Source organism: Pungitius pungitius, chromosome 7 (assembly GCF_949316345.1).
Source record: "Pungitius pungitius chromosome 7, fPunPun2.1, whole genome shotgun sequence".
Classification (NCBI taxonomy): domain Eukaryota; kingdom Metazoa; phylum Chordata; class Actinopteri; order Perciformes; family Gasterosteidae; genus Pungitius; species Pungitius pungitius.
The window spans coordinates 19,780,210-19,804,068 of record NC_084906.1 but is presented as its reverse complement, the minus strand read 5'-3'; the positions used below and the strand labels follow the sequence as shown (position 1 = coordinate 19,804,068).

General features: G+C 47.4%; 3 protein-coding genes across 4 annotated transcripts; 1 reads left to right on the top strand and 2 right to left on the bottom strand.

Annotated features, from left to right (window-relative positions):
- The first annotated feature begins 3,689 nt into the window (after positions 1 to 3,689).
- dph5 (diphthamide biosynthesis 5) lies at positions 3,690 to 8,881 on the top strand. The gene is made up of 7 exons (XM_037468661.2): positions 3,690 to 3,995; positions 5,001 to 5,125; positions 5,679 to 5,787; positions 7,046 to 7,166; positions 7,931 to 7,970; positions 8,165 to 8,268; positions 8,575 to 8,881. Exons 1-7 carry the CDS (start codon positions 3,861 to 3,863, stop codon positions 8,805 to 8,807), a joined length of 867 nt encoding a protein of 288 aa, XP_037324558.2. The 5' UTR covers positions 3,690 to 3,860; the 3' UTR covers positions 8,808 to 8,881.
- A 228-nt stretch (positions 8,882 to 9,109) lies between these two features.
- Positions 9,110 to 14,000, bottom strand: slc30a7 (solute carrier family 30 member 7). 2 transcript variants are annotated; one of them, XM_062563463.1, is made up of 12 exons: positions 13,821 to 14,000; positions 13,430 to 13,531; positions 12,611 to 12,724; positions 12,440 to 12,527; positions 12,216 to 12,345; positions 11,889 to 12,017; positions 11,811 to 11,834; positions 11,638 to 11,685; positions 10,936 to 11,071; positions 9,979 to 10,069; positions 9,448 to 9,597; positions 9,110 to 9,309 (listed from the first exon to the last, which is right to left on the bottom strand). In XM_062563463.1, exons 1-12 carry the CDS (start codon positions 13,898 to 13,900, stop codon positions 9,262 to 9,264), a joined length of 1,140 nt encoding a protein of 379 aa, XP_062419447.1. In that variant the 5' UTR covers positions 13,901 to 14,000; the 3' UTR covers positions 9,110 to 9,261. The 2 variants fall into 2 exon arrangements, with proteins under 2 accessions (XP_062419447.1, XP_037324555.2); XM_037468658.2 differs by having other exon boundaries at positions 11,811 to 12,017.
- A 2,401-nt stretch (positions 14,001 to 16,401) lies between these two features.
- Positions 16,402 to 23,571, bottom strand: vcam1b (vascular cell adhesion molecule 1b). The gene is made up of 10 exons (XM_037468652.2): positions 23,301 to 23,571; positions 22,136 to 22,438; positions 21,522 to 21,827; positions 21,171 to 21,431; positions 20,804 to 21,079; positions 20,319 to 20,591; positions 19,160 to 19,462; positions 18,820 to 19,089; positions 17,719 to 17,979; positions 16,402 to 17,633 (listed from the first exon to the last, which is right to left on the bottom strand). The coding sequence occupies exons 1-10, from the start codon at positions 23,338 to 23,340 to the stop codon at positions 17,473 to 17,475; spliced, it is 2,454 nt and encodes an 817-aa protein (XP_037324549.2). The 5' UTR covers positions 23,341 to 23,571; the 3' UTR covers positions 16,402 to 17,472.
- Between the last annotated feature and the right edge of the window lie 288 nt (positions 23,572 to 23,859).

The following is a 23,859-nucleotide window of genomic DNA, read 5'->3' as shown; positions in this document are numbered from 1 at the left end:
CTATAAACCTGAGCCAGCCCTAACTATAAACCTGAGCCAGCCCTAACTCTAAACCTGAGCCAGCCCTAACTCTAAACCTGAGCCAGCCCTAACTATAAACCTGAGCCAGCCCTAACTATAAACTTGAGCCAGCCCTAACTATAAACCTGAGCCAGCCCTACCTGTATACCTGAGCCAGCGCCAACTATAAACCTGAGACAGCCCTAACTCTAAACCTGAGCCAGCCCTACTTGTAAACCTCAGCCACAAACCTGTGCTCATCCTAACTGGGCACCTCAGCCATACCTGACTATGAGCATTATAAGGTTAATAAAATATTAAAAGTTAGTTTTGTCCCATTTCAACATTCTCAGTGGTTTACCCTTCTGAATGGTACTTTTTTAGTGGATGCTAGTATGAGTCAGCAGCTCAGCACTGGGAGCCATGGTAGCACCGCAGACACTGTATTGGTTTATTTTAACCTTGAACTGCAACCTGCAACTTTCTCTGACATGAACCCGGTTGCTATTGTTTGCTCGTAAAAATGAACTTTCTAGACAAAGTATTACTACACCGTGTCATCAGTGCTTTAACTCTGAATACTTCCTGCCCGGCACAGTTTGAGCACTCGAGAGAGGAGGCCCAGCATGGATGTCCGACTGCGGGTATAGAGAAGGGTGCCGAGGGTTGGATGGGGGGGGGGGGGGGGGGAAATGGGGGTGTTGAGGCCTCTTAGCATTCAGCGGAGCGCTCATTAGAAATGCAAAGCTGCAGTGTTGGAGCTGCTGGCCTGAATGAGTCGCTTTTGTCCTGTAATTGGAGATGTTTCTGTGGGAGCCACAAAGAAACCAGGGCCTCCTAACCCTCCTCACCATCATCACCACCATCGCCTCCTCTCTGATTCACCATGGCCTCCCTCCTCTCTGTGTTGTGTAACTTTTTGTACAAGGATTCAGTTTCCAGGAAAAATTGTCCAATTAAAGCCATCACAGAATCCGCTGTTTGAGTTATGAACACCTGTTTATCATCTTCTTCATCATCATCATCATTGTGGCCACAGACTCCACAGCTTCACTGGAAGAAAAACACCAGCCATCTTTTTTTTAACCTTTTGAAACATAAGCATAATAATACATAAGTATTATTATGTGCCCTAAAATGACCAATCTTGTCCCCTACGATACTTTTCTTTTCATCCGATCCTCACGTCACTAAAGACAGTCTGCCGATGCAGTGACCCTCGTTTCGTCTCCTTTCTCTCTTATGTTTGCTAACCAGGTTGAGAAGCTCTTAAGAAGGATCCATGGACTGATGAACCGCATCCTGTCATGTGGGACTTCCCCCTCTCGCACTGATGAAACATTACATCACATTAAATCTTTATCTGTCAGGGTCTCAATCATCACCACAGCCAGTTAGGACTAAACTATATACTATACTATAAGCCATAATTATCTCCATGGCAACGCCCAGAGAGATAAAACCAACATCCTGTCACATGTGAACAATTCACCGGTTGTCAGATCCCTGCGTAAAATAAAGAAAGGAAAAGCAATACAGTATTCATAATATGTCTAATATGTTTAAAAATGACATGACAACGAGTGGATAAATTGCAAATAAAGTTATTAAATCGCACTGCAAGCATATATTAAATATTAAATTACATTTTGGAGCTTGTAATAGGAGTGATGTTTTTTCTATTAATATCACTATGTGAGTTTGAATGTATTTCCCCTCCCACCACATCTGTAATTCAACAAATACTTATGCTGCTTTTTCATTTTTCTTTGTCTTCTTCTTCTTCTTCTTTTAACAACTCCGTATGCTTCATGTGCTGGGCAGATTGTGAGCACTGGTGGTCTCTGTTGTTACTCGCATCATCTGTCAGCTGATCAGAGGTCAGATTAAACCTTCAGACAGACAACACACGTCTAATCCTGATGGTTGTCTGTTTAATCCTGTTTCTGTCTCACGAGTCACGTGACCACCTCCCACACCTGAACTCACATAAAGCGTCTGGGTTTGATTTATTTTTTTGTTCGGACCCTTTGTTTACAGAAAACATAAAGTCTCACATCCCGTCTACGTTTACTGCATGGGCTTTTCAAAATAAAGGCATGGGTCCCATACATAGTTTGTCTACTGAGTCGGCTACTTGGTGATGATGGCATAGATCACATGTTGCACTCAGGTGTCACACGACTCTCCCTCTGTGGGTTGAGGAGGCACTTCCAACACCTCATACGCCCAGGAGGCCCGGTCCCACTTCAGACTTCAGACCAGTTATCCCGGTTCTGGCTGATCCAGATTCTTTGAAACCGTCATTTAAACGTTTCCATCGTTGGTAAGCACAACCAGACCACGACGTGGAGGTGGAGAGAAACAGTTAACAGAGAGAGACGCAGCGCTGATTCTCTGGATGACTGGAGCCGAACAAGCCCCGAAACAGAGCAACAAAAGACCACAATCCTGCACTGCCCCTCTGCCCCCCCACCCCCCCCTCCTCACCCATCCCCCTCATCTCCGCCACGTCCCCCCCAAAAGGGAGAGAGCCCATTATGTAACCCACCAGCCACCCCATCATTTAGTGGTTCCCAGTCGAAGGAGTGAAGGGGGACCGGGGAGGGTCACGTGGTCCAGAGAGGCTTGTTTACCACAACAAGGGGCGAACGAGGGAGAAACAGACTGTGAAGAGAGAGAGAGAGAGGAGGGAGAGAGGGAGAGAGAGAAAGGAGGAGGAGAAGAAGTCTTTCCCACCGACTCATTCACAACCCAACTGCTTTCACACGCCGCGCTGTCGACCGCCGTCGCCATGGAAACAACCAGAGAGAGAGAGAGAGAGAGAGAGAGAGAGTGTAATCCATCCAATGGGCCTGTGTGGTGCAGCCCGGGGTCCACTCTGTCACCGAAGCACTGATTATTAACCCTTAAACTGAGACTTCAGGCTCAACCAACCCAAGAACTGAACCCCCAAAAAGAGCCCTTTCCATCAGCTGTCAATCCCACACAAAGGCGAAGGTGAAAAAGAGCTCGTTTTAAGGGGGGGTCGTGCAGCTTTGTTAACCTGCACGGTGTGTGCGACTGCATGTCACAAACTGAGGGACAACTCAGACCAGATCTCAAAATGGCTTGGATCTTCAGGGTTTTTCGCTGGGTTTTTTTTTGTTTCTAACAGGAAGAAAAGCGCAGTAACAGATCAAACCGGGGTTGGATAAGATTGAAGTCCTTCGACCAACCATCAAACTAAGTTCAAAGTTTCACATTAACTTACTTCTTATTCCTGAAGAAACTTAGAGATCATCAGAGATCATCGGTCTGATTCTTATTTTAGGGAATCTCGACCTGTCTCCTTTTCATACATTTGCTAATTACTAATTTTACATAAATAGAATATATTTTTTTAAAACTTTTAATTAGTTTAGCACTGGTAAAGTTGTGTCTATGTAATTTATTACACACATAAAGAGTCTCTGCAGTTCGGCTTAGTTCAAATCTACTGGGTCTCACATATTAAGTGTCCGCCCTGAACGCAGAATAATATCCTGTAAGCCGAATTACAGATAACATCAAAACGTACCAGAAAGCATATGTGTGAGTTATATTTAATCAGTCGGCGGAGGTCTGGTAGCGCTCAGCTTTCTATGTGGTAACATCTGTCCCCACGGGGACGCGGCTGCAGCTGTCGTAAACGTAAACAGTTTACGGCATGCCGTATTCCAGCCCGTCCACTGAGACTACACGTGAAAGCCGAAAACACCCCCCCCCCCGTATTTAACAGCGCGATTAACCGGTCGGATGACGCGTTTGTGAGGTTTCGCCGGTGTTTTGGTCGAGCAGCGCGGCGGCACCGACTCGGCGCACGGAGCGCGGCCGGCGGGATGCTGTATCTGGTCGGCCTCGGGCTGGGAGACGCGACGGACATCACGGTGAAGGGGCTGCAGGTGGTGAAGAGCTGCTCCAGGGTCTACCTGGAGGCCTACACCTCCGTCCTCACCGTGGGGAAGGAGGCTCTGGTGGGTCCGGACACGTTTTAGGGGAGGACCACAGACGTTAAAGAAATGTCGAACAGAAACGAGCGTTAAGAGGACAGCTGCTCCTGTGGGACACGAGTCTAAAGCAGCTGCTCTCTCTCCCTCACACTGACTGACTGACTGTCTCTCTTTCGGTCTGTCTGACCGTCTGTGTCTGTCTCTCTCTGACTGTCTGTCTCGCTGACTGTCAACCAAAACAAGGGAAGAAGATGCTTTTTTGACCTTTTTGTGTTTTGTGTCAAAAACAGATTGTACTGTTGGTGGTTTTAGTTGAGTTTGAGTTTTAAAAGTTGCTTTAGCAACATGTTCGTTAACGTTACTTTAGTAGCCTGTTAGTTACTTTAGTAGCATGCTAGCTCTTTAACAGGTGTGTTAGTTACTTTAGTAGCATGCTAGCTCTTTAACAGGTGTGTTAGTTACTTTTGTAGCATGCTAGCTCTTTACCGGTGTGTTAGTTTAGTAGCATGCTAGGTCTTTAACAGGTGTGTTAGTTACTTTAGTAGCATGCTAGCTCATTAACTGGTTTGTTAGTTACTTTAGTAGCATGCTAGCTCTTTAACTGGTTTGTTAGTTAGTTTAGTAGCATGCTAGCTCTTTAACAGGTGTGTTAGTTACTTTAGTAGCATGCTAGCTCATTAACTGGTTTGTTAGTTACTTTAGTAGCATGCTAGCTCATTAACTGGTTTGTTAGTTACTTTAGTAGCATGCTAGCTCTTTAACTGGTTCGTTAGTTACTTCATAAACCTGTTGGTTACTTTAAACAGATGTTCTAGTTACTTTAGCAGCATGCTAGCTCTTTAACAGATGTGTTAGTTTAGCAGTATGTTGGTTACTTTAGTAGCATGCTAGCTCTTTAACAGATGTGTTAGTTACTTTAGCAGTATGTTGGTTACTTTAGTAGCATGCTAGCTCTTTTACAGATGTTAGTTACTTTAGCAGCATGCTAGCTCTTTAAGCATCTGGCTCGCTGTGACCCGTTGCCCTCAGGAGGAGTACTATGGGAAGGAGCTGATCCTGGCCGACAGAGACCTGGTGGAACAGCAGGCCGATGAGATCCTGAAGGATGCTGATGTCACCGATGTGGCGTTCCTGGTGGTGGGCGACCCTTTTGGGTGAGTCACGTTGTCCACGTATCAGCAGCTCGTATTGATCCCACAGGCCTGAGGTCCGCTGTGTCAGCACACACCGAGCGCTTGATGTGACCACAGAGCTTCTCTCCGAGCGCCTCGGCCTTCTTTTCTGCGCAATTCTCCCCAAAACCACCAGATTTCCCTCAGAGTTAATAACAGAGTGCAGCGCGCCTGCAGCGCTTGGATTGAAACACTGTTGACATTTGTTCATGAGAATGTTGTTTTTACAGTTTGGATAAAAGAGAAGATGGTTGTTTTTATGTTCAGCTGAAGACTAAAAATTCCCTTTTTCTCAAAGATCCCACTCTGCATTAACCTTCTCTGACCTCATCTTGCGTACATTACCCCACTATCCAGTCACTTTGTGATGGAGTCACTCCGTCACCCCTACACATTCATCAGTGAATATGTCTCCCAACAAGTACCCCGATGTCTCCTCGATCTCTCCACCACCCTCCTCCTTTATTCGGACTCGTGTAGTATTTGTAATTAAACAGGATGTAGTCGTTGTATTTACGCTCCCATCGTCCCGCAGAGCCACCACCCACAGCGACCTGGTGCTGAGAGCAGTGAATGCTGGGATACCGTACAGAGTCATCCACAACGCCTCCATCATGAACGCAGTGGGCTGCTGCGGTCTGCAGGTAATCAATAAATTGGGCTGTTTGCCCCCCCCGAAATGAACTGATGGTTGAAAAAAACAATCCACTCGTGATTATTCTTCACAGAAAATTCTTTAGTTCCAGAAGAAATCAGTCCGGTTTTACTTTGCCACATTCGGCTTCATTCCTCTTGGTCGTTTTCTCTCAGTCTGAAGGCTGCAGGACGGAAACATTATGAAACAAATAAATGTTATTGTTATCCTAATAAGCCTGTGATCGTCAGTGTGTTTCTCCTGGATGCTGATTGGTTCAAGACATGCTACCATTTAACCATGTGGTCACATGACCTGTAGCGGTATCGTGGATCTGTTTGGTGGGTGTGAGGAACAATCAAAGTGACTTAATGATACGGAACATGGAGGCCTGTGAGTCAGGACTCGGGTCAGAAAGCCCCTCAGTACGTCTCCACATCTGCTGATGGAGCTTATTAAAGTGATCGTAAATAACCGATCTGTCAGAGCGGCCAATCAGAGCGCAGGACCCAGGTGTCCGTGGTCACTGATTAGCATTGGGACGTCGTTATTATGCTAATGAGGGGGAGGGTATGCAAATGAGCTTCCTGCTCCCACCACTGGGACTTAATCCCATCAGCCCCTGCTGTGAGTGAGCCCCGCCCCCGACCCACATGACACCATTTAATGTTCTACTTTACAAAAGATAATAATATATGTATTAAATTAATACCCATTATAACAGATTTAAATGGCTTTATTTGGACTCCAGATGTTTATTTTGGGTAAAAGCTTGAGAAACCCTTTGTGTCACATGACTAAATCGTGTAGAATGAAATATTGTGTTATGGTCCGGCTCTGAAAACCACCACAAATTATTGAAGCAAGCTAAAGTCCAGAATGAAGACGTTTATTTAACAAAGATTTAAATGAGTTTGTTCTAATAAATGATGCAGGAACATACTGCAAATAATAAAATGTCCATTGTACGTTGCAGGGTAAAACGGGCCTACAATCCCTGCGAAGGGGCGGGTCTTATAGACTGCAATCCATTTTCTTGATGACTTTAACACTGACACACAGAAAATGTTTGAACTGTGATTGGTTCCGCTGACGTTCCACCAGGAACCTTCTGATTCTTCCTCCATTTCCATCATAATGTCTGAATAAGCGTTAGGCTAAAGTTAAATCCACGTGGTTCTAGGATGCTTTTATTGTGAAAACACAACATTTACGTCTGACTTTCATTCATATTTTACAAATTGTGTGTGTGTGTGTGTGTGTGTCAGCTGTACAACTTTGGGGAGACTGTGTCGTTGGTGTTTTGGACGGACACGTGGAGACCAGAGAGCTTCTATGACAAAATCTGTAAGAACAGAACAGCTGGACTTCACACACTCTGTCTGCTGGGTGAGACAAACGCACACAAACACACACACACTGAAGACAAATATGAAAAGGAAACATTTCAATCAAAATCAGATGTCACTGTATCGACCTGATAACTGCAATTGTGGCACGTTCAGGGACCACGGGGAGATTGTGGCACGTTCAGGGACCACCGGAGATTTAAAGACCCAAAGATTCTCTTATTGCTCGATGTTGGACTATTTTAAGGTGGACTTTCACAGTGACTGTTCATGTTAAGGTGGACTGGTGAGATTCGGCGTCTGGAGCTCACTGAGCAGCTGGACGGTGCGTTCAGGGTTGAGCAGGTTTTGCCTTCAGTGCCACCAGGGATCTGTTTAGAGGCCATGACCATCAATCACCTGACACCCCCCCCCCCCCCCCCTCCGTCCTGTGGGAGCTGGCCAACCTGCTAGGGACTGTTTGTGTAATGGGCTTTGTGCCTCAGCTGGTCCTTAATATTTGTTAGTGGAAATAAAAGACCTTAAATACACAAAGACCTTCATCCAATTTCCACTTTCAGAGGTGAAAGTCATTGTTAAAAGGGACTCTGATTTTGAGCCTCTGTGCCTACAATAAATCTCTAAATTGTGTTTTATTCTGTTCAGTTTTATATTTTACTGCAAACATGGTTTCCTCCAATTCAAATACAGAACTGGATTCATTTAAAGTTTTAAAAGAACATCCCCAAAAATGACTTTAGAAAACAAACACTAGAAAAATGTATAAAATTCTACTAAAACAAAGCTTTATATATATTTTTACAGATATTAAAGTCAAAGAGCAGAGCATCGAGAACATGATGAGGTAAGAACCAGAACCAGTTCTGGATTTATTGCTGGTTTAAGGCTTTCAGGTCGATGATGTCATCACCCTGAAGTTTTCTGAGCATGTGAGAATATTTAAATGATGTATATTTTTCCTTAGATATATTAACAACATTCATCCCAAACCTGATGGATTGCTAAAAATGATGAACCCTGTCTGTTCGTTGATTTCAGAGGGAAGAAGATCTATGAGCCTCCTCGCTTCATGACTGTCAATCAGGCTGCAGATCAGCTGATCCAGATCATCCAGAGGAGGAGGGAGGAGGGGGAGGAGCTGGGTGAGTGACAGCTGTTTTCTGATTGGTCCGTCATACTCAATGTTGATTCAAATAAGGAGCCACTGTAGAAAGAGTACCTCTAAAGTTAACAAAATATAGTTCCCTCTGATCGCTACGTGCTCTGATTCTCCATTTAAAAGGGGACATATTATGAATTTTATTTTAGTTCTACACGTTAATTTGAGTATCTACCAACTCCCGCAATTTGTTATCTCAGTCTCCATCTTGTTAGCGCAGGAAGCTAAACATCATCAAACATTGCTAATTGTTAGCATGCTAACGGGACAAACGCTGCGTCCCCTGCAGGTATGACGGAGGACACCGTGTGTGTGGGCGTGGCCCGGCTCGGCGCCGACGACCAGGCAATGCGCGCGGCGACGTTAAGTCAGCTGGTGTCATGTGACCTAGGCGGCCCGCTTCATTCGCTGGTCGTCACCGGGCAGCTCCACCCGCTGGAGGTGGACATGCTGCGAGTGAACGCAGAGCCGGACGCTCTGAAGGACCTGCGCATGATGGACGGCTCCACCTACTGCTCATAACGCCACCAGAATAACGTGGAAACATTGATAACCAGTGAAAGGGGTTTGTCATCAATAAAGATGGAGATATTGGATCAGAGAAACAATTATTTATTACAGTTGAAAAAAAAGACCCTGCGTACAGGTCACATGGTTTGGTCACATTGTTTGGCACGCTAAAAAACAGGTTACCAGTCTGGTCCCAGCAGAGATGGGCGCGGGGGGGCGGGGGCTGTCTGAGACACGATGAAGGCACTTACCCAGAATGCTCTGCTCCAGACTACAAAGTGCAGCAGCGGGGGGGGGGGGGGGGGGGGGGGTTGTTTTCAAAAAAGGGGGAGGGAAAGGGTGTCCAGTTCTCATCGTGCCCACCTGCTGGTCTCCGTGTGTCCAGCAGTGACTCTGAGGGTCAGAGGTTACCTGCAGCAGACTGAACCTGATTGGTCCCAGCTGTATTGAGGAGGAGGAGGAGCTTCTACATGGCTGCCGTGTCGATCTGAACGTAGAGCTGTCGAACTCCAGCCTGAGGAGACAAAGTAATACTGTTACCAATACAAGTACTACAACGGCAGTACACGCCTCTTCAGACTATACCTGGACCAAAAAAACCAAAACACCTGGGAAATAAACAAGTAGGTGGAGGTGTGGTGTGTTCAGGTACCTGTGTGAAGACATTGTGGGTCTGGCTGAGGATCCAGCGGCGGTCGGCGTCGGGGGCAACCAGCAGCTTTATTGTTCCGATGTAAACGTCTGTGCACAATGTCCAAAAGTGAGGATCCTGCAGGTTGTACACGCCCTGCAGCTGCTGCACCTGAACACAAAACGATGAACCAGGAATTAGACTCACCCCTCATCATCATGTCGATTCCCAGATTTCACCAGTGAGTCATTGTAAACATTACGGTTCCCGTTAAGTTATGAATATCATCATGGCAACGTGCTGACACTAAGCGGGACCATCCAATCAGAGGCAGAGGGGGGCGGGTCTTCACAGATTGGCATTGATCGAGCGACAGATGAGACAAACCAGGTTCGACTTTGAGGTCAATGACATCACTACTCTGTGCTCTCATCCACGTCGACAGAAAGTATAACAACGCCACAAACTGCATTCACGTCAACGTAGCAGCAATGTACAGAGCCAAGCGTCAGGTGTTGCTCGTGGCGTGGCGTGGACGGGGCCTGTACTCACCCTTTGGTAACACTCGGGCAGGGCTTGGTCCAGTGAAGGAGGCGTTCGCTGCATCAGGATCCCGATGGACTCTCTGAGTAACGGCACCACGCTGAGGGGTCAGAGGTCAAAGACTGAGCAAGTGTGAAAACTATACATTTAGAACTAAAAAGGTACCACCGATACCACAAAAGCACTTCTATTAATACTTGCAATTCTTACTAGTACTACTACAGTAACTAAAGGGAGATGAGGTACTACAGCACCGAGTGACTTTAACTTGTACAATCTGCAGATTCTTTTACAGGGGTTTTGGTCGGAACTTTTCTCTGCGGCTCAGATGCTTTTTTTTTTTCCAGCTGCAGTGGCGTGACGCCCTGCGGTCTGTGAAGGCCTCTCAGCCGACCACAAACTTTTCAAATCTGCAGCTGTGATCACTTCCAGCCCATCAAACCACGTCAGCGCACATCATCTCCGTTCGACAGCGAGGGGAGGGGAGGGGAGAGGGGGGGGCTGCCTTCTGGGAAATCGCAACGCTGCATTTACATCCAGAGGACGGCCGGACTGCAGAACTACTTTCCAGCTGCATACCGGTGGTTTGGAACGTTAGAGCCCATTAACTTCTAATCCTACATTCTTTACATTAGTGGAAACCAATACCCGTCAGGCCCTGTGTTTCCTTCCAGAGAGGTCGGAGTTACTGTGGAAGCTGAAACCGGAGAGACAATCCATCCAAAGAACCGTGGCCTCTTAAGACTGCAAGAAGTACTTTATGAAGTCCGAGGAGGAGCTTCTAAACCTATGTCTTTTTCCACAAGAGGGGCGTTCACTGACCTATTTTATAATCTGAGAACTAGACAAACTATTTTAGACGTCCGACCAGAAACAAAATTGAGAAAAACACACCGACTTTGAGACGAGGGAACAGGAAGTGTGAGAATGCCGAGTCATGTCTGGTTCCAGGAGTGTGATGGTCACCTGACTCCGATGAGGAGGGAGATCAGCATCGAGCAGATGGGGTCGGCGATCATCAGGTCGTATTTCTGCATCAGTAGAGCAGAGATGATCACGCCGACGCTTCCCAGAGTGTCAGCGATGATGTGTAGCAGGACGCCTGCAACAACACACACACGGGACGGGAACCGTAGAGTCACAGTAGTTGCACACGGTTGTTCTGTATTTCACGTGACATGACATTTGTCATTCTGGTTCATCCTGTGTTACTCTCAGAGGTTTCTTACTTTTTCCAGGTCCTGAGGGTCAGACGATGTTGTACAGACTGCATTTGTATTTATACAAATAGAGTTTAATTAAATGTATTTTCTTGTTTTTCAAACTGTCAACTTTTTGTTTTTTCAATTAATTGCGTGAGTTCTTTATTCCAAAAAACGCCAAATATTGGAATCCATGGTTTTAGATGCTGCTGGTCAGATTGGTAGCGCCCCCCGGTGGTCAATGCTCAGTAACAGCTGCTCATGTTCTATTAAGCTTCAGTACATTATTTCACTTTATATTCTAAATATAATTTTTCTATATTTGTCATTTTCCAAAGCTACTTTTAGTCCTCATCAGGGACCAATTTGTCTGACTGACTCTTGTTATGCTGTTCGAGAATAAAAGTCAAGGATCTTATGGATTGGTAATGCCTTAGGTCCTTCCTGTCATGTGATCAGCGCGTACCCTGCAGGATCTGTTTACTGGCTCCTTTTCCCGGCGTGCGCAGCTCGTCTGCAACAACAAACACAGCAGAGAAGGAACGCGTAAATATCAACGATCTGATGAAGACAAAAAAAAAAAAAAAACTGAATGGGACACAAGTCCGTCGTGTCTCTTCTATCGGGGACGACTCGCACCGTGAGAATGTGGCTCATCGTGACCGTGTCCCTCGTGTCCGTCATGACTGTGTCCGTGTCCCTCGTGTCCGTCATGACTGTGTCCGTGTCCCTCGTGTCCGTCATGACTGTGTCCGTGTCCCCCGTGTTTGCTCTCGGGCCCGTGTCCTCCGTGACTGTGTCCGTGATTCACACTGCCGTTGAACAGAGAGTGGCTGTGACCGTGACCTGAGAGACAGACGGGTTAGAAAGATGAGAAGAGCGCAGAGGTTCCACTTTAGAGCAGTGATCTCATTGAGGAGGTTCTACTGAAAGCGTTCTACGGACAGAGCTCCTGAAGAGCAGAATGAGGCTCTGCTGAAGTGCAGCTTGTACTTGAGAGGTTCTAGGTGACTGCAGTGAGGTTTCTTGGATGACAAGCGTTACCCTCTTCTCCGTGTGAATGTCCGTGGCCGCCGTGCTGGAAAACAAAGATCCCGACCAGGTTGACGAGTAAACCGGCGACCGAGACAGGAAGCAGCCGGTCGTGGTGAACGTCGGGGGGTTCCAGAGCTCTCTGATGGGTACAGGTACAACCAGACAGGTTATTATGGGGAGACAGAAGCCATGTGTGTGTGTGTGTGTGTGTGTGTGTGTGTGTGTGTGTGTACCTCGACTCCTTCAGAGAAAATGAAGAAGGCTGTAAAGATGAGGAAGAGTCCGTTCACAAAGCCAGCCAGAACTTCCGCTCTGACGTAACTGAAACAGACACAGGCTGGTCAGACCTGACTAACCGAGCAAAGAGTGATCATCACTAACAGAGCACAGAGCCATGATCTCACCCGTAGGAGAAGCTGTCGTTGGATCTCCACCTGGAGATGACGGAGGCTGCCAGACCTGCCAGCAGAGCGGTGCAGTCAAAGAACATGTGGAAGGAGTCCGAGATCAAACCTAAACTGAAGAAGAAACACACATCAAATACTTGTGACACCACACGCTGTGCGAGGTCATGGCGGCGCTGCTTCAGCTGCCGTAACAAGGTCTTTCTGTCCTTTCTATCCCCGTACGAGAGAGATCCTACAATGAGCCTTGTGTTGTTTCAACCAGCTTCATCGTCTCCTCTGTTTAAATAATATACAAGGCTTGTGATTGAAGCTGCCTCGCGGTGACAGCACCAAGATCAAAACACATGAGAACAATTACGTCAGCTCTAAAGCATCATTTCATTATCACTGAGAATATTAAAGGAATTGTGATGCAGGACAGATTGGATCACCTAATCAATGTATACGTATGTGTATACTTTACATTTGACCTGTAGGGGCTCTGATTGGGTCAACTACTCGTAAAGTGGCTCAGCTTCGCCTGTCTCCATGGCAACTGTACATAATCAAAGATGGGACAGCTGTAGAGAATGAAACATGCAGGAAGTCGTGTATTACAGATGAAAGCTGAACTGAAGCTAATCGAAACACACAAGTGCTCCTGGTCGGTTATTAATTAACAGACACGGCCTCCTTGACCGCCGGAAGTGTGATTTGATGCACACACACACACCCACCCTCACACACACACACACACACACACACAGAGAATCACTAAGACATACGTGGCACATCCTGAGCAGAACAAACACACCGATGCTAGCAGTGTTAGCTCACCTGTTGCTCCAGATGCCGTAGGAAAGCTCCACGAAGGCGAAGGACAGGTTGAGGCAGAGGAAGAAGAACAGATTCCGGGACGTTTTGTCCGAGAGGATCGACCTGTAAACACGAAACGATCACAAACCAGCTCCTTCACCCAGACACCCGGGACCCACCCGGGACAAACACCACCCCTGAGCCGCCACACGCGCCGCCGAAGGTCGTGTCCACACACAATTAAAAACTGCCAAAGGTGAATAACACTTGATAATATTCATGAAGACTCATTAAGGCTACAGGTCGGTTCAGGCTAGCCGGTTAGCATCCAGCTAGCTGCTCACCGCTAGTCCGCTGGTTAATGGTAGCTCCGTTAGCTAGCGTTAGCTGAGCTGGCAGCCATCGAGCTTACCTGAACCATCCCGAGAGCTTCAGCAGCAGGTTGAACTTGGCGGGTTTGTACTCGTCGTCTTTGACGGATAAAGGTAACATTTTGTCACCGGGACACACACATACACACTCACACAGACACACACACTCACTGTAGACCTAGCTACGGGATGCTAACGGACGATTTCCGCTCTGCTCGGGTTTCACAATAAAGGTTTCGCAAGGCGCTTCTGTTACCTTAGAACTATGGTAAAAGAGCAGCACTGACTCATAAACACCAATACCACAAAGACTATGAATAATTCCATTACCACTACTAATACAACTTATATTTCCACTAACAATAATCATCATCATCATCACTTATATAAATACTGCTACTAAAAATACAACTATTACCACTACAACCAACATTTCTACTTACTATTACTATGAATAATCACAGTATTGATACCACTCTTACCCAATTATTATACCATCAAAAATATTACTTTTTTAACATCCAGAATACATAAGGGTTTTCCCACACTTTTCTAATAACCTTTGTTTATAATAATCGAAAATCGAAAGTATTGTTAGTAGGATATTGCCAGAAGAACCAGTATTGTCTATCAAACGTAGTATTGTGTTATTATTTAAACCTTTTTATGTAAACAGAAGTCATATATTTGATCAACTGCATTATTTAACACCTCGTGTCTGATTTAAACTTGAGCCTGATCGATATAATTTGCTCGTTGTGTTTCAAAATAAGTGTAAAAATGAGTCGTGGTGAGTTGTAGCGGTGTTGTAAGCAGCAGGGGGCGTCACCGCTCTCAGAGAGTCTGTGTCTGAAGATCTATTTTATTGGACAACGCTGTCCTGCATGATGGTCCTCTTTCAACTAAGGCCTGGACCAAGACCAGGACTAGAACAGGGAACAGAACGACAAGAAACAGGGTTAAAACAAAGACTAATACAAGGTCCATGACCAGTGGGATGCGGTCCTGTCACTCTACGCTCACCAGGAACAAGACCATGACAAAGATCAGGGGGACAATGACCAACAAGATTAAATAGCACTGTCATTGTTTGAACAATGACTCAGGTGAAGAAGATGTACTGGGCTCCTAAAGTCCAACACAAGCTGCTGACTGAGGGAAACAAAGCGACAGGAAATACCATCAGATTAAAATGAGAAGACGCAGCATAAAGCTCTGTCCTCTTTTTCACGGCGGGGGGGTCAGAAGTCGCGGAGGCCCAGCGGGACGCGGACGCATCAGAAACCGATTTATCAACATTTAAGGCTGAATCTGCAGGAATTTTGTTCCATGGAGACTGTGCCAGCAATTGTGCTACGATCTGACCTTTGACCTGCTGCCGTTTGACTTGGAAGTCAAAATAAATACAATAAATAAAAGACCTCAAGTACCCTCCGCCTGCTCCTCAAAAATAAACACCACACGAGGAGGAAAAAGGAGGTCTCTGGTTTATCTAGATGAGTGTTAGAAGGTAGTTAAATCATTTAAATTCCAACACCACAGGGTTTTGTTAGGGTGAATCTCAGGGACAGTTGAGTGAAGTTGTATCAACACACAGATCTTCAAGGGCTTCAAAAGGGACACTGTAGCTTCCTTCAGTATGATTTAGTGGCGTTTGGCCTCATCAGTGTGTGTGTGTGTGTGTGTGTGTGTGTGTGTGTGTTATGACCTGTGCTCTGGAGACTAGAGAGGAGCATTGGACGCCTCTCTCTGAACTAAACACGTTTTGAATGAATTCACACTCCATTGCTCAGCTTGTTTAACGGAAAGTAGCAGTTTTGTTACGATGGAGACCATGAAATGTGGCTGAAAGCTCCCGAAAACTAATCAATGGATCTTGAGTTTCTGAGGTGACAAAAACGAAATGAGTGAAACGGGGAAACTGAGAGGAGCGGCGCTGCTGGTCGCACCTCACACCGGAAGCCCTGCTGTCTCCATGACGACGAGCTGAGGAGCCAATGGGCTTTGTGTTACCAAAAAAGACAAAAGACCATTCAATTTATTCGTTCTGCTTGTTTAAACAGGGCCAGGAATTAGACCGATCCCACTCCCAGGACCACAGTGGTCCGCTTTGTTTACAAATAAGAATCTTTCAGGGAGTTTGTGTCTTTGTGAGGAAATAATTGATCAATAATAAAAGATAAGGACTTTGTTACCTTTACCGTTAGTTAGCTAGCATCACTTTGGAGATCACCTGCTGATGAGAGACCAGTAATGATCATGGAGGAGGAGGACTGCTGCGTGATCAACCTGACTATAAATGAATGAGCAGGAAACATTTCTTCTTCTTACTAAAGGTGAAGTAGACAAGGGGCTTCTGGGCCACTGATTCCACCACGAGGAAGAGGATCAATAACCACTTCCTTTGAGCTTGCTTTCAAATGTGGATCAACCTGTGAACCTGAAACAGGAAAAACCCTCAAACGGAGCCCGTCTTTAGTCTAGCTGTCACCATGGTTACCAGCAGAGAAGTCCCGAAGACTTCCAGTTAACACCTAATGAGACTGAAGTGAAAGAGAAACTTTTGGCTGCTGAATCAGTGGAAATCCCCAGGAAGTCAAATCCCATTCCAACAAGACGGGACAAGAAATAAATATCTTTAATAAAAGCACAGTGTGAAGAACAAAGGGAAACATTGATGGTGGAGGAACAGAGTACCGAACCAGCTGCGACTCTCATCTTCTGGTTGCTTTAAAAAACACACGGCGCAGTCACATCGGAACGTTTCACAAGAGTTAAAGGGACGCACACAAGGCCCACAGCTGATTAAGTCTCTGATCCACAAAAACTAATGACAACTGATGTTCAATGTCCTGGCATTGAGTAAAGAAGGTACATGTGCACCTCTGCTGAGTTAGCTGTTAGCTACGTCATGAAGCGGTGAGCAGTGAGGCCACATCTTGAGGAGGGCTGGCCAAGCATCCGATAGTTACAAAAAGAATTTGGCACATTGTAGTTTTGTGCAAAAGGAAGTCCCGGAATGATGCAGCCATGTGTTGAATAACTAGCCACATTTTGGATATTGTAGCCACAAAGTGTATCGGTAACCACACACGTTCGGGTATTACAATCACATCCTAAAACAGCTTGTAGTCACATGTTCAGAATAGGTAGCAACATGTAGAGTCAAAAGGCCACGTATGGAGACTTGGGAATGGGATACAAGAAGGGGCGATGTTTTGGGTAGAAGAGTCACGGTTGAAATCTTGCAAAATTGTTAGTCACATGCTGAAAGATGTTAGCCACATGTTGGGACTCGATAGCCGCATGTTGGGACTTGGTAGCCACATGTTGGGACTCGATAGCCGCATGTTGGGACTTGGAAGGCCACCGTTAGGAGGTTGTAGCTGCATGTTGGGACTTGATAGCCAAGTGTTCAGACTTGATAGCTACATGTTGGGACTTGGTAGCCACATGTTGGGAGGTTGTAGCCGCATGTTGGGACTTGAAAGGCCCATGTTGGGAGGGAGTAGCCGCATGTTGGGACTTGGTAGCCACATGTTGGGAGGTTGTAGCCGCATGTTGGGACTTGAAAGGCCCATGTTGGGAGGGAGTAGCCGCATGTTGGGACTTGGTAGCCACATGTTGGGAGGTTGTAGCCGCATGTTGGGACTTGAAAGGCCCACGTTGGGAGGGAGTAGCCCCGCGTTAGCCTCAGGCTGAAATAGGGGCGGACTGGGGCAGCTGGTAGAAACCTTTCTTCCTGGATCTTCTCAGGTAGTCGAGGAGCAGAGCGGCTACAGCCAGCCCGCCGGCTACGCAGGCGACGGGGACGAGGACAGCACTGAGACTCGGATGGAGACTGGCGCGTCTCTCTGTGTGAACCGCAGGAGACAGAGACAGAATTAAATCAAAGCCTCAGACAGACTAGGGACAGAAAGTGATCCTGGTCCCACGAACCTCTGACGCTGATGCTGAAGACTTTGACCTGGTATCCGAGGTCGTTTGTCACGTTGACCTGGTACTGCCCAGAGTCTCGGGCCGTGACGTTGACCAACAGGAATGTTCCATTGGTTGAATATAGCTCCATCCCATTGGTCAGTTTCTTCAGGACCATGGCGGACAGCGGGAAGCTGACGGTGTGGCAGCAGATGGTGACATTTTGTCCCTCCTGGACCACCGTTGATGGCAGGACGAGGACTGTGGTGTTTCTCGGAGGAGCTGGACCACAAAAAAGAAAGAAAAAAGATTAGAGTTACAGTATCCAGCTGGTCACATGACTCACAGAGGTGGAGCGAAAGGACACATCCAGCACCAAGACCAACTTACTAATAATAACCAAAACAATTAACTGATTCACAAAATACTTACTGATTAATTTCAGCCAATAATTGAGTAATTGATCGATTTCACACCAAAGATATCGGGACGGGTTTTGTAAACAAGTGAACAGCCATAACATGTTTGTTTTTTATCATCATAGAGCAACTAAGGTGTTTCTTTCTTTGCTAAATATATTGTCATCACTTAAATAACTCGTATTAGATTTATTTTACTCAGAGACACCGACTTCCTCTGAAATCTTTCCTTTCATCTTTTTTTGATTGAATAGGAATTTGCACTCAAGAGTGAAACTGATGATCTCAAGTTGTTGACCTTTGACCCTTTAACACGTCAGCACCTCTAGCAGGGCCACAACGCCATGTGACTTCACTTCTTGTTTTGATCATGGGTCAGTTAATTAAAGGAAAACACCACCCGGCTTCCTGCCTGTGTAGCTCCGCCTCCTCAGGTGTTGAGTCACATGGACTCAGCGAAACGGAGCCGACCACAAACTGAAAAAAAACGGCCCACTTTAGTCTGGTCCACATCCACAGCAGGAGGCTCTACGTTTCTGACACATTGCTCAACAGAGAAGTAAGAAGTTATTTCCGTCCTCAGCATCATGTGAGGAGTGAAAGGTCGACTCTTCAGATAACATCTGTCACAACTACTTAGAGACAAGAAGCAGAAGAGGAGCTGGACTCCTCGACCCCTCCTGTGGTTCCGGTAAACCGGTACCTGAGACGGTGACGGAGCTGCTGACCAGTTGGGATCCGTGCTGGTTGGAGGCTTCACACTGATAGTGGGCGGAGTCTTCTAACTGGGCGGAAGACAAGCTGATGGAAAGCGAGGAGGAGGCGGAGTCAGTTCTCTTTAGCTCCTCCCCGTCTCTCCTCAGCACGAGCGCGGCGGGCGGAGCTCCGTCTGAGCGGCAGGTCAACGTCACCTGCTGACCCTCCAGCACCTCCTCACCCGGACTCACTGAGAGGGAGGTTCTCCTGGGAGGGTCTGGAACACAAACGTCATCAGAACCCGAACCTACCCGACAATAGACGTCAGTCCGTCCTAAGACACTCACAATGGACCTGCAGGGGGACGCTGGTCCTCCTGGACCTCCACAACTTTCCGTCCTCCAACAGCAGCTCGGCCCTGCAGGTCAGATTCTGCTGGTCCTCACGGACCGGCAGCCGAAGGGCAAGAGAGACGTTCTGCAGGGAGCCGGAGGACGCGAAGGTCTCTGACATCAGCGTTGTGTTCCCCGACAGCCACAGGATCCTCATCTGATTGGCCCAGAAGACGTTGCTGACGTTGCAGCGGCGCACCACCTCCTGACCCAGAAGGACGGGACCAGCGTCCTCCAGAACCGGCCCGGACGGGAACGCTGGGAGAAGAACCACGAGAGATCATCTACAAAACATCAGAACTCAACTTCCCCTCCGTCTCTTTGAAGCTTTGTCTCCGTGACGGTGCGTTCAGGCACACTCTGATAGTTGATATTAAACAAACAAGTCCTTTGTCCCTCGGGTTAAAGATGAAGAACCGCCTTCGCTGTGAAACATCAGCATGTTAAAGTGATTCGTCGACATTTGGATGTCCCCCAACTGTTTATTTTGGCATCTTGGACATATGTTTTTTCACTGATCATCTTGCTTTCATTTTGGATTATTTGCCCTCTTGATACAGTTTGCTTGTTCAGGCATCATTATCGTGTCCTCGGAGAGTGTTCTGATAAGGTTTGAGTTACAGCTCCAAATCTGTGTAGGCTGGGAGACGAACTGTGTGTTTTTCAGAGGGGGGGTGGGGGGGGGACTCTGACTTCTATGCGTGGGGGAGGACCTCACTGTGTGTCAGTACAGCTATGTGTGTGTGAACAAGGGGGGTATTTGGCCTCCTTCTCTCCTGCTGTGTCATTTCCTGCCGGTCAGAGCGCCACAGTTTGTCCTCTTCAGACTAATAACAGATCCGTGGGAGGAAACTTCTTCGGGTCACATGGGGGGGAAAAAACACCTTCCGATTGGCTTACACGCATTTGGCAAATAGAAAACTTAGTTACCAAGTCGATCTGGAGATGAAATATCAATAGAAGTTCAGCCTGTGATGTTTGATTGGACACCCTTTGTGTCACAAAACCATTATTATTACTAACCTGTCTAATACTAATAAATCTCAGTATTAGGACTCTACCAGTTGTGTCTGAGAACACGTCTGAACCCACTACAGGTGTGACAGAGACTCACCGTAGACGTGCACCTGGCTGGCAGCGGTCCTGGTGACGGAGTCACACTGGGCCTCACAGGTGTATCCTCCCTCATCCATCAGCTGCAGGTCGTCCAAGCGAAGCACAGACAGTCCAACCTGCCCCGTCCCCCCGAGGACGATCCGGTCCCGGTCCGTCCGCCAGGTGAAGACGGGCGGGTGGGGACATCTGGAGGCTCTGCAGGTGAGGACCAGACCGGAACCCTTCTCCGCTAGTGAGACCGCAGGACTCACCTCCACCTGCAGAGGGTGAGCTGACAGAACGACATTATTCATCCAGTTATTAAGTAGTTTGTAGTAACATTTGCTTTAATTATTAGATTATTTTTTTAGTCAAATTAACAACGTAACGCTTCATTGAAGCACGTTTTTCGTAGCGCGGCAGAGCACTTTGCTCTTCACCATCTAAATGTTACTGTTACCTTCACAATAAAATCTGAATGAAATGAGGAAAATAAATCGGTACCTGAGACGGTGATGGAGCTGGTGGTTTGTTGGGATCCGTAAACGTTGGCGGCTTCACACTGATAGTGGGCGGAGTCTCCTACCTGGGCGGAGGAGAGCCTGAACGAGAGCGATGAGGAGGAGGAGCCGGGGTCCATCCTCTGAAGCTCCACCCCCTCTCTCCTCAGCTTCAGCGCGGCGGGCGGAGCTCCGTCCGAGCGGCAGGTCAACGTCACCTGCTGACCCTCCGTCACCTGCGTGCCCGGACTCACGGAGAGGGAGGTGTTGGTGGGCGCAGCTGCGGGAGGAGGAAGAGGAGGAGCGCGTCAGTGATGAAGCTGCACACCGACGAGCGAAACGAAACAGCCGCTTCCCCCCCCCCCGCTGACCGTGAACGGTGACCTCCACCTCCGCCGCCCCGCTCCCCTCCGAGTTTCGGGCCTCGCAGGCGTAGCGTCCGGCGTCGGACAGGGTCACCGCCGCGAGGACCAGCCGCCGGCCTCGGCCCCTCCCCTCGGACCGCCCGCCCGCCGGCCTGAAGCTCCAGGTGACCGTCGGCTCGGGGTTCCCCGCCGCGGCGCAGGTGAGGTTGAGCGCGGAGCCGGCCATGGCCCACGCCGACGGGGGCGTCGCCTTGACGACCGGGGCGTCTGAAGGGGACGCGGAGAGGACGTCAGAATGGACCTTACACACAGTCGGAAAGTTTGCTTTTCTCTACTCGGGGGTTTTGCGGGACTCACAGAGCGGGTTTAGGGGGACAGTGGTCTTTTTGGTCCTGTCCTCGTCTGGCAGGGCCAGCAGGTCCATCGTGGCGCTGCAGGTGATGTTTCCTCCCGGGTCCAGCTCCACGGGGGTGAATCTGTACTCAGACCGGACTGAGCCAGATCCAGAATCCCCCGTCGTGCTGTGCAGGACGGCGTCCCCTCTGAGCCAGTTGAGGGTCACCTTCTCAGCTGGGTGGAGATCAGACACCTGGCAAGTGAGGGTGGACTCCGCCCCCAGACGCAGGTGGTCCTGGCCTCGGATCAGAGGGGCTGATGGGAAAGCTGCACCCAGAGAAGAGGACAGTGACTCGGCACATTACGCTAACAATTCATAACTAAACGCCATTATCTATCTCACAGATGAAGTAAAAGTAAACAGAGTTAAATATTTAAAAGTATCAATCGATCAGTAAAAATGTTTTTCTATTCTGATGTTTCTGGCATATTATTCCTGCTACATTAAAGAGGTTGTGTGTTAATTCTATAAGATCTCCAGCACATGGCAGATAAGGACATGATGGTGATTAAAGAATAAATAAAGTACAAGTACCTCAGATCGGTACAGCACTTGAGTAAAAGTATGAACTCACAATAAACCCGCACTGTCGTCCTGATCTGCTTATTGTCTTCCCCACAGATGACTTTACACAGCAGAGAACCTTCATCTTCCATTTTTATGGGGTCGAAGGTCAACACAGACCAAGTCCTGTTGGAGCTGGCTGAGGCCCCCAGAGGTCGGTCCCCCGGCACGGACCAGGAAACGCTCGGCATCGTGGGACAATCCCAGACCCGACACACCAGCTGCCGGCGCTCACCCAGCTTGAACAGAGGCCTTCTGGGAGAAACCTCCACATTCAGACCCCGAACACACCACGATGACATCAGCAGCGCAGCTGGGAAAGTAAACAACAACAACAACAAGACTCGTGTGACTTTGATTCAATCGACCTGCTGCGAGCAGAGAGGAGGACGCCTCACCTGCTCGAGACGGGGGTCTGTGAGGGAGCCATTCAGAGCGTCCGACACTTCCTGCATTCACCTGCTGTCCTTAGACGCTCCTCCTCACCTTCTCCCTTAGACCTCATCAGCCGCTTCTCTGTCCTCCCCTTTGTTCTGCCACATCACCACCAGAACGCTGCAGTTCTTAGGCCCCCAATACCTGTCTGCTACTTGTTTGTTACCAATCTATTACCTGTCTGCTACTTGTTTGTTACCCATCTATTACCTGTATGATACCGTTTGTTACCCATCTATCTATTTGTTAGCCATTTATTACCTGTTTGTTAGCGATTACCTGACCTTCTCACATTTGTGGTATTGATCCCGGATTCCCCCTTTGGTGCTGAATGGTGCAGTTTCCTCTGCTGCCTCACAGGAAGCCTGTTCTATGTTAAATAATAACTTTCAGCACGAAATTAAACAAAAAGTGATGTTTTATCTTGAAAAATCATGATCAAATAAAATAAAGTTCCTCTACCTCTGGGTCATGGCCACTCACAGAGTGACCCCATGTTTACTGACCCGAAGAGACGTTTAAATGAACTTCATTCTCCTTTTGTCATGTTTGTCTTTCCATTCAATAGTTATTATGCGGTTTTAAACACAAAAAACATGAATCAAGAATTTAACAATCAGCCTTCAGAATAAAATGTCTAGAAAAAAATCTTTCAACAGAACATAAAAGGTGAAAAAAAATCAAACGCAACACACATGCGGAATGAGAATATAACAAAGTAATAATCCAAACATTTTTACCTGCGAGAAGAGGGGCCGAGCAGACAGTCAGCAGAGCCATCTCAGTCCTCAGAAGATGCAAACGGCCAATGAATCAATAAATAAAGGAATGGATGAGGAACAAAGCAGCGTTTCACCAAATCAGTTCCACGCGTCCACCAGCCGATCCGTGGGTCTGATAATCCTCCACAGATGTGTGTGCGAGCGCCTCTATGCCTTTATGTCTGTGCGTCTCCCTCCCTCGCTCTGCCTTTATGTCTTCTGTCCTCCCCCTCTCCCTCCCCCTCCCCCTCTCTTTCTGAGTGTGCTGATCAGTCCGTGGGGCACAGCGCTCTCTGCAGGACGGACCTGAGACTTTTTCTCTTTCTCCTTTTCTGGTCACTTTACAGGAAGACAAAACGCTTTCAGTTTGATGAACTCATTTGTGGTTTCTGTATTACTTAAAATAGGTTTTATTAAAAAAGATCTTTCTTGATCAAGCTGTTTGGAAATGATCCTGAAGTCGTTTGCTTCACAGTGCATTGATTGATTGATTGATTGATCATCAGTGTGATAACAGACTGAGTGGCTGCTGTGGATC

Coding starts and splice junctions, on each gene's coding strand:
- dph5 (XM_037468661.2), top strand. CDS start 3,861: ATGCTGTATCTGGTCGGCCTCGGGCTGGGAGACGCGACGGACATCACG. Junction 5,788..7,045: donor TGGGCTGCTGCGGTCTGCAG/GTAATCAATAAA, acceptor TGTGTGTGTCAG/CTGTACAACTTTGGGGAGAC. Junction 7,167..7,930: donor TCACACACTCTGTCTGCTGG/GTGAGACAAACG, acceptor ATATTTTTACAG/ATATTAAAGTCAAAGAGCAG.
- slc30a7 (XM_037468658.2), bottom strand. CDS start 13,900: ATGTTACCTTTATCCGTCAAAGACGACGAGTACAAACCCGCCAAGTTC. Junction 12,018..12,215: donor ACATTCACACGGAGAAGAGG/GTAACGCTTGTC, acceptor TCTGTCTCTCAG/GTCACGGTCACAGCCACTCT. Junction 11,686..11,810: donor CGATGAGCCACATTCTCACG/GTGCGAGTCGTC, acceptor TTGTTGTTGCAG/ACGAGCTGCGCACGCCGGGA.
- vcam1b (XM_037468652.2), bottom strand. CDS start 23,340: ATGGCTCTGCTGACTGTCTGCTCGGCCCCTCTTCTCGCAG. Junction 21,080..21,170: donor GGTGGAGGTCACCGTTCACG/GTCAGCGGGGGG, acceptor CTCCTCCCGCAG/CTGCGCCCACCAACACCTCC. Junction 19,090..19,159: donor CGTCCCCCTGCAGGTCCATT/GTGAGTGTCTTA, acceptor TTTGTGTTCCAG/ACCCTCCCAGGAGAACCTCC.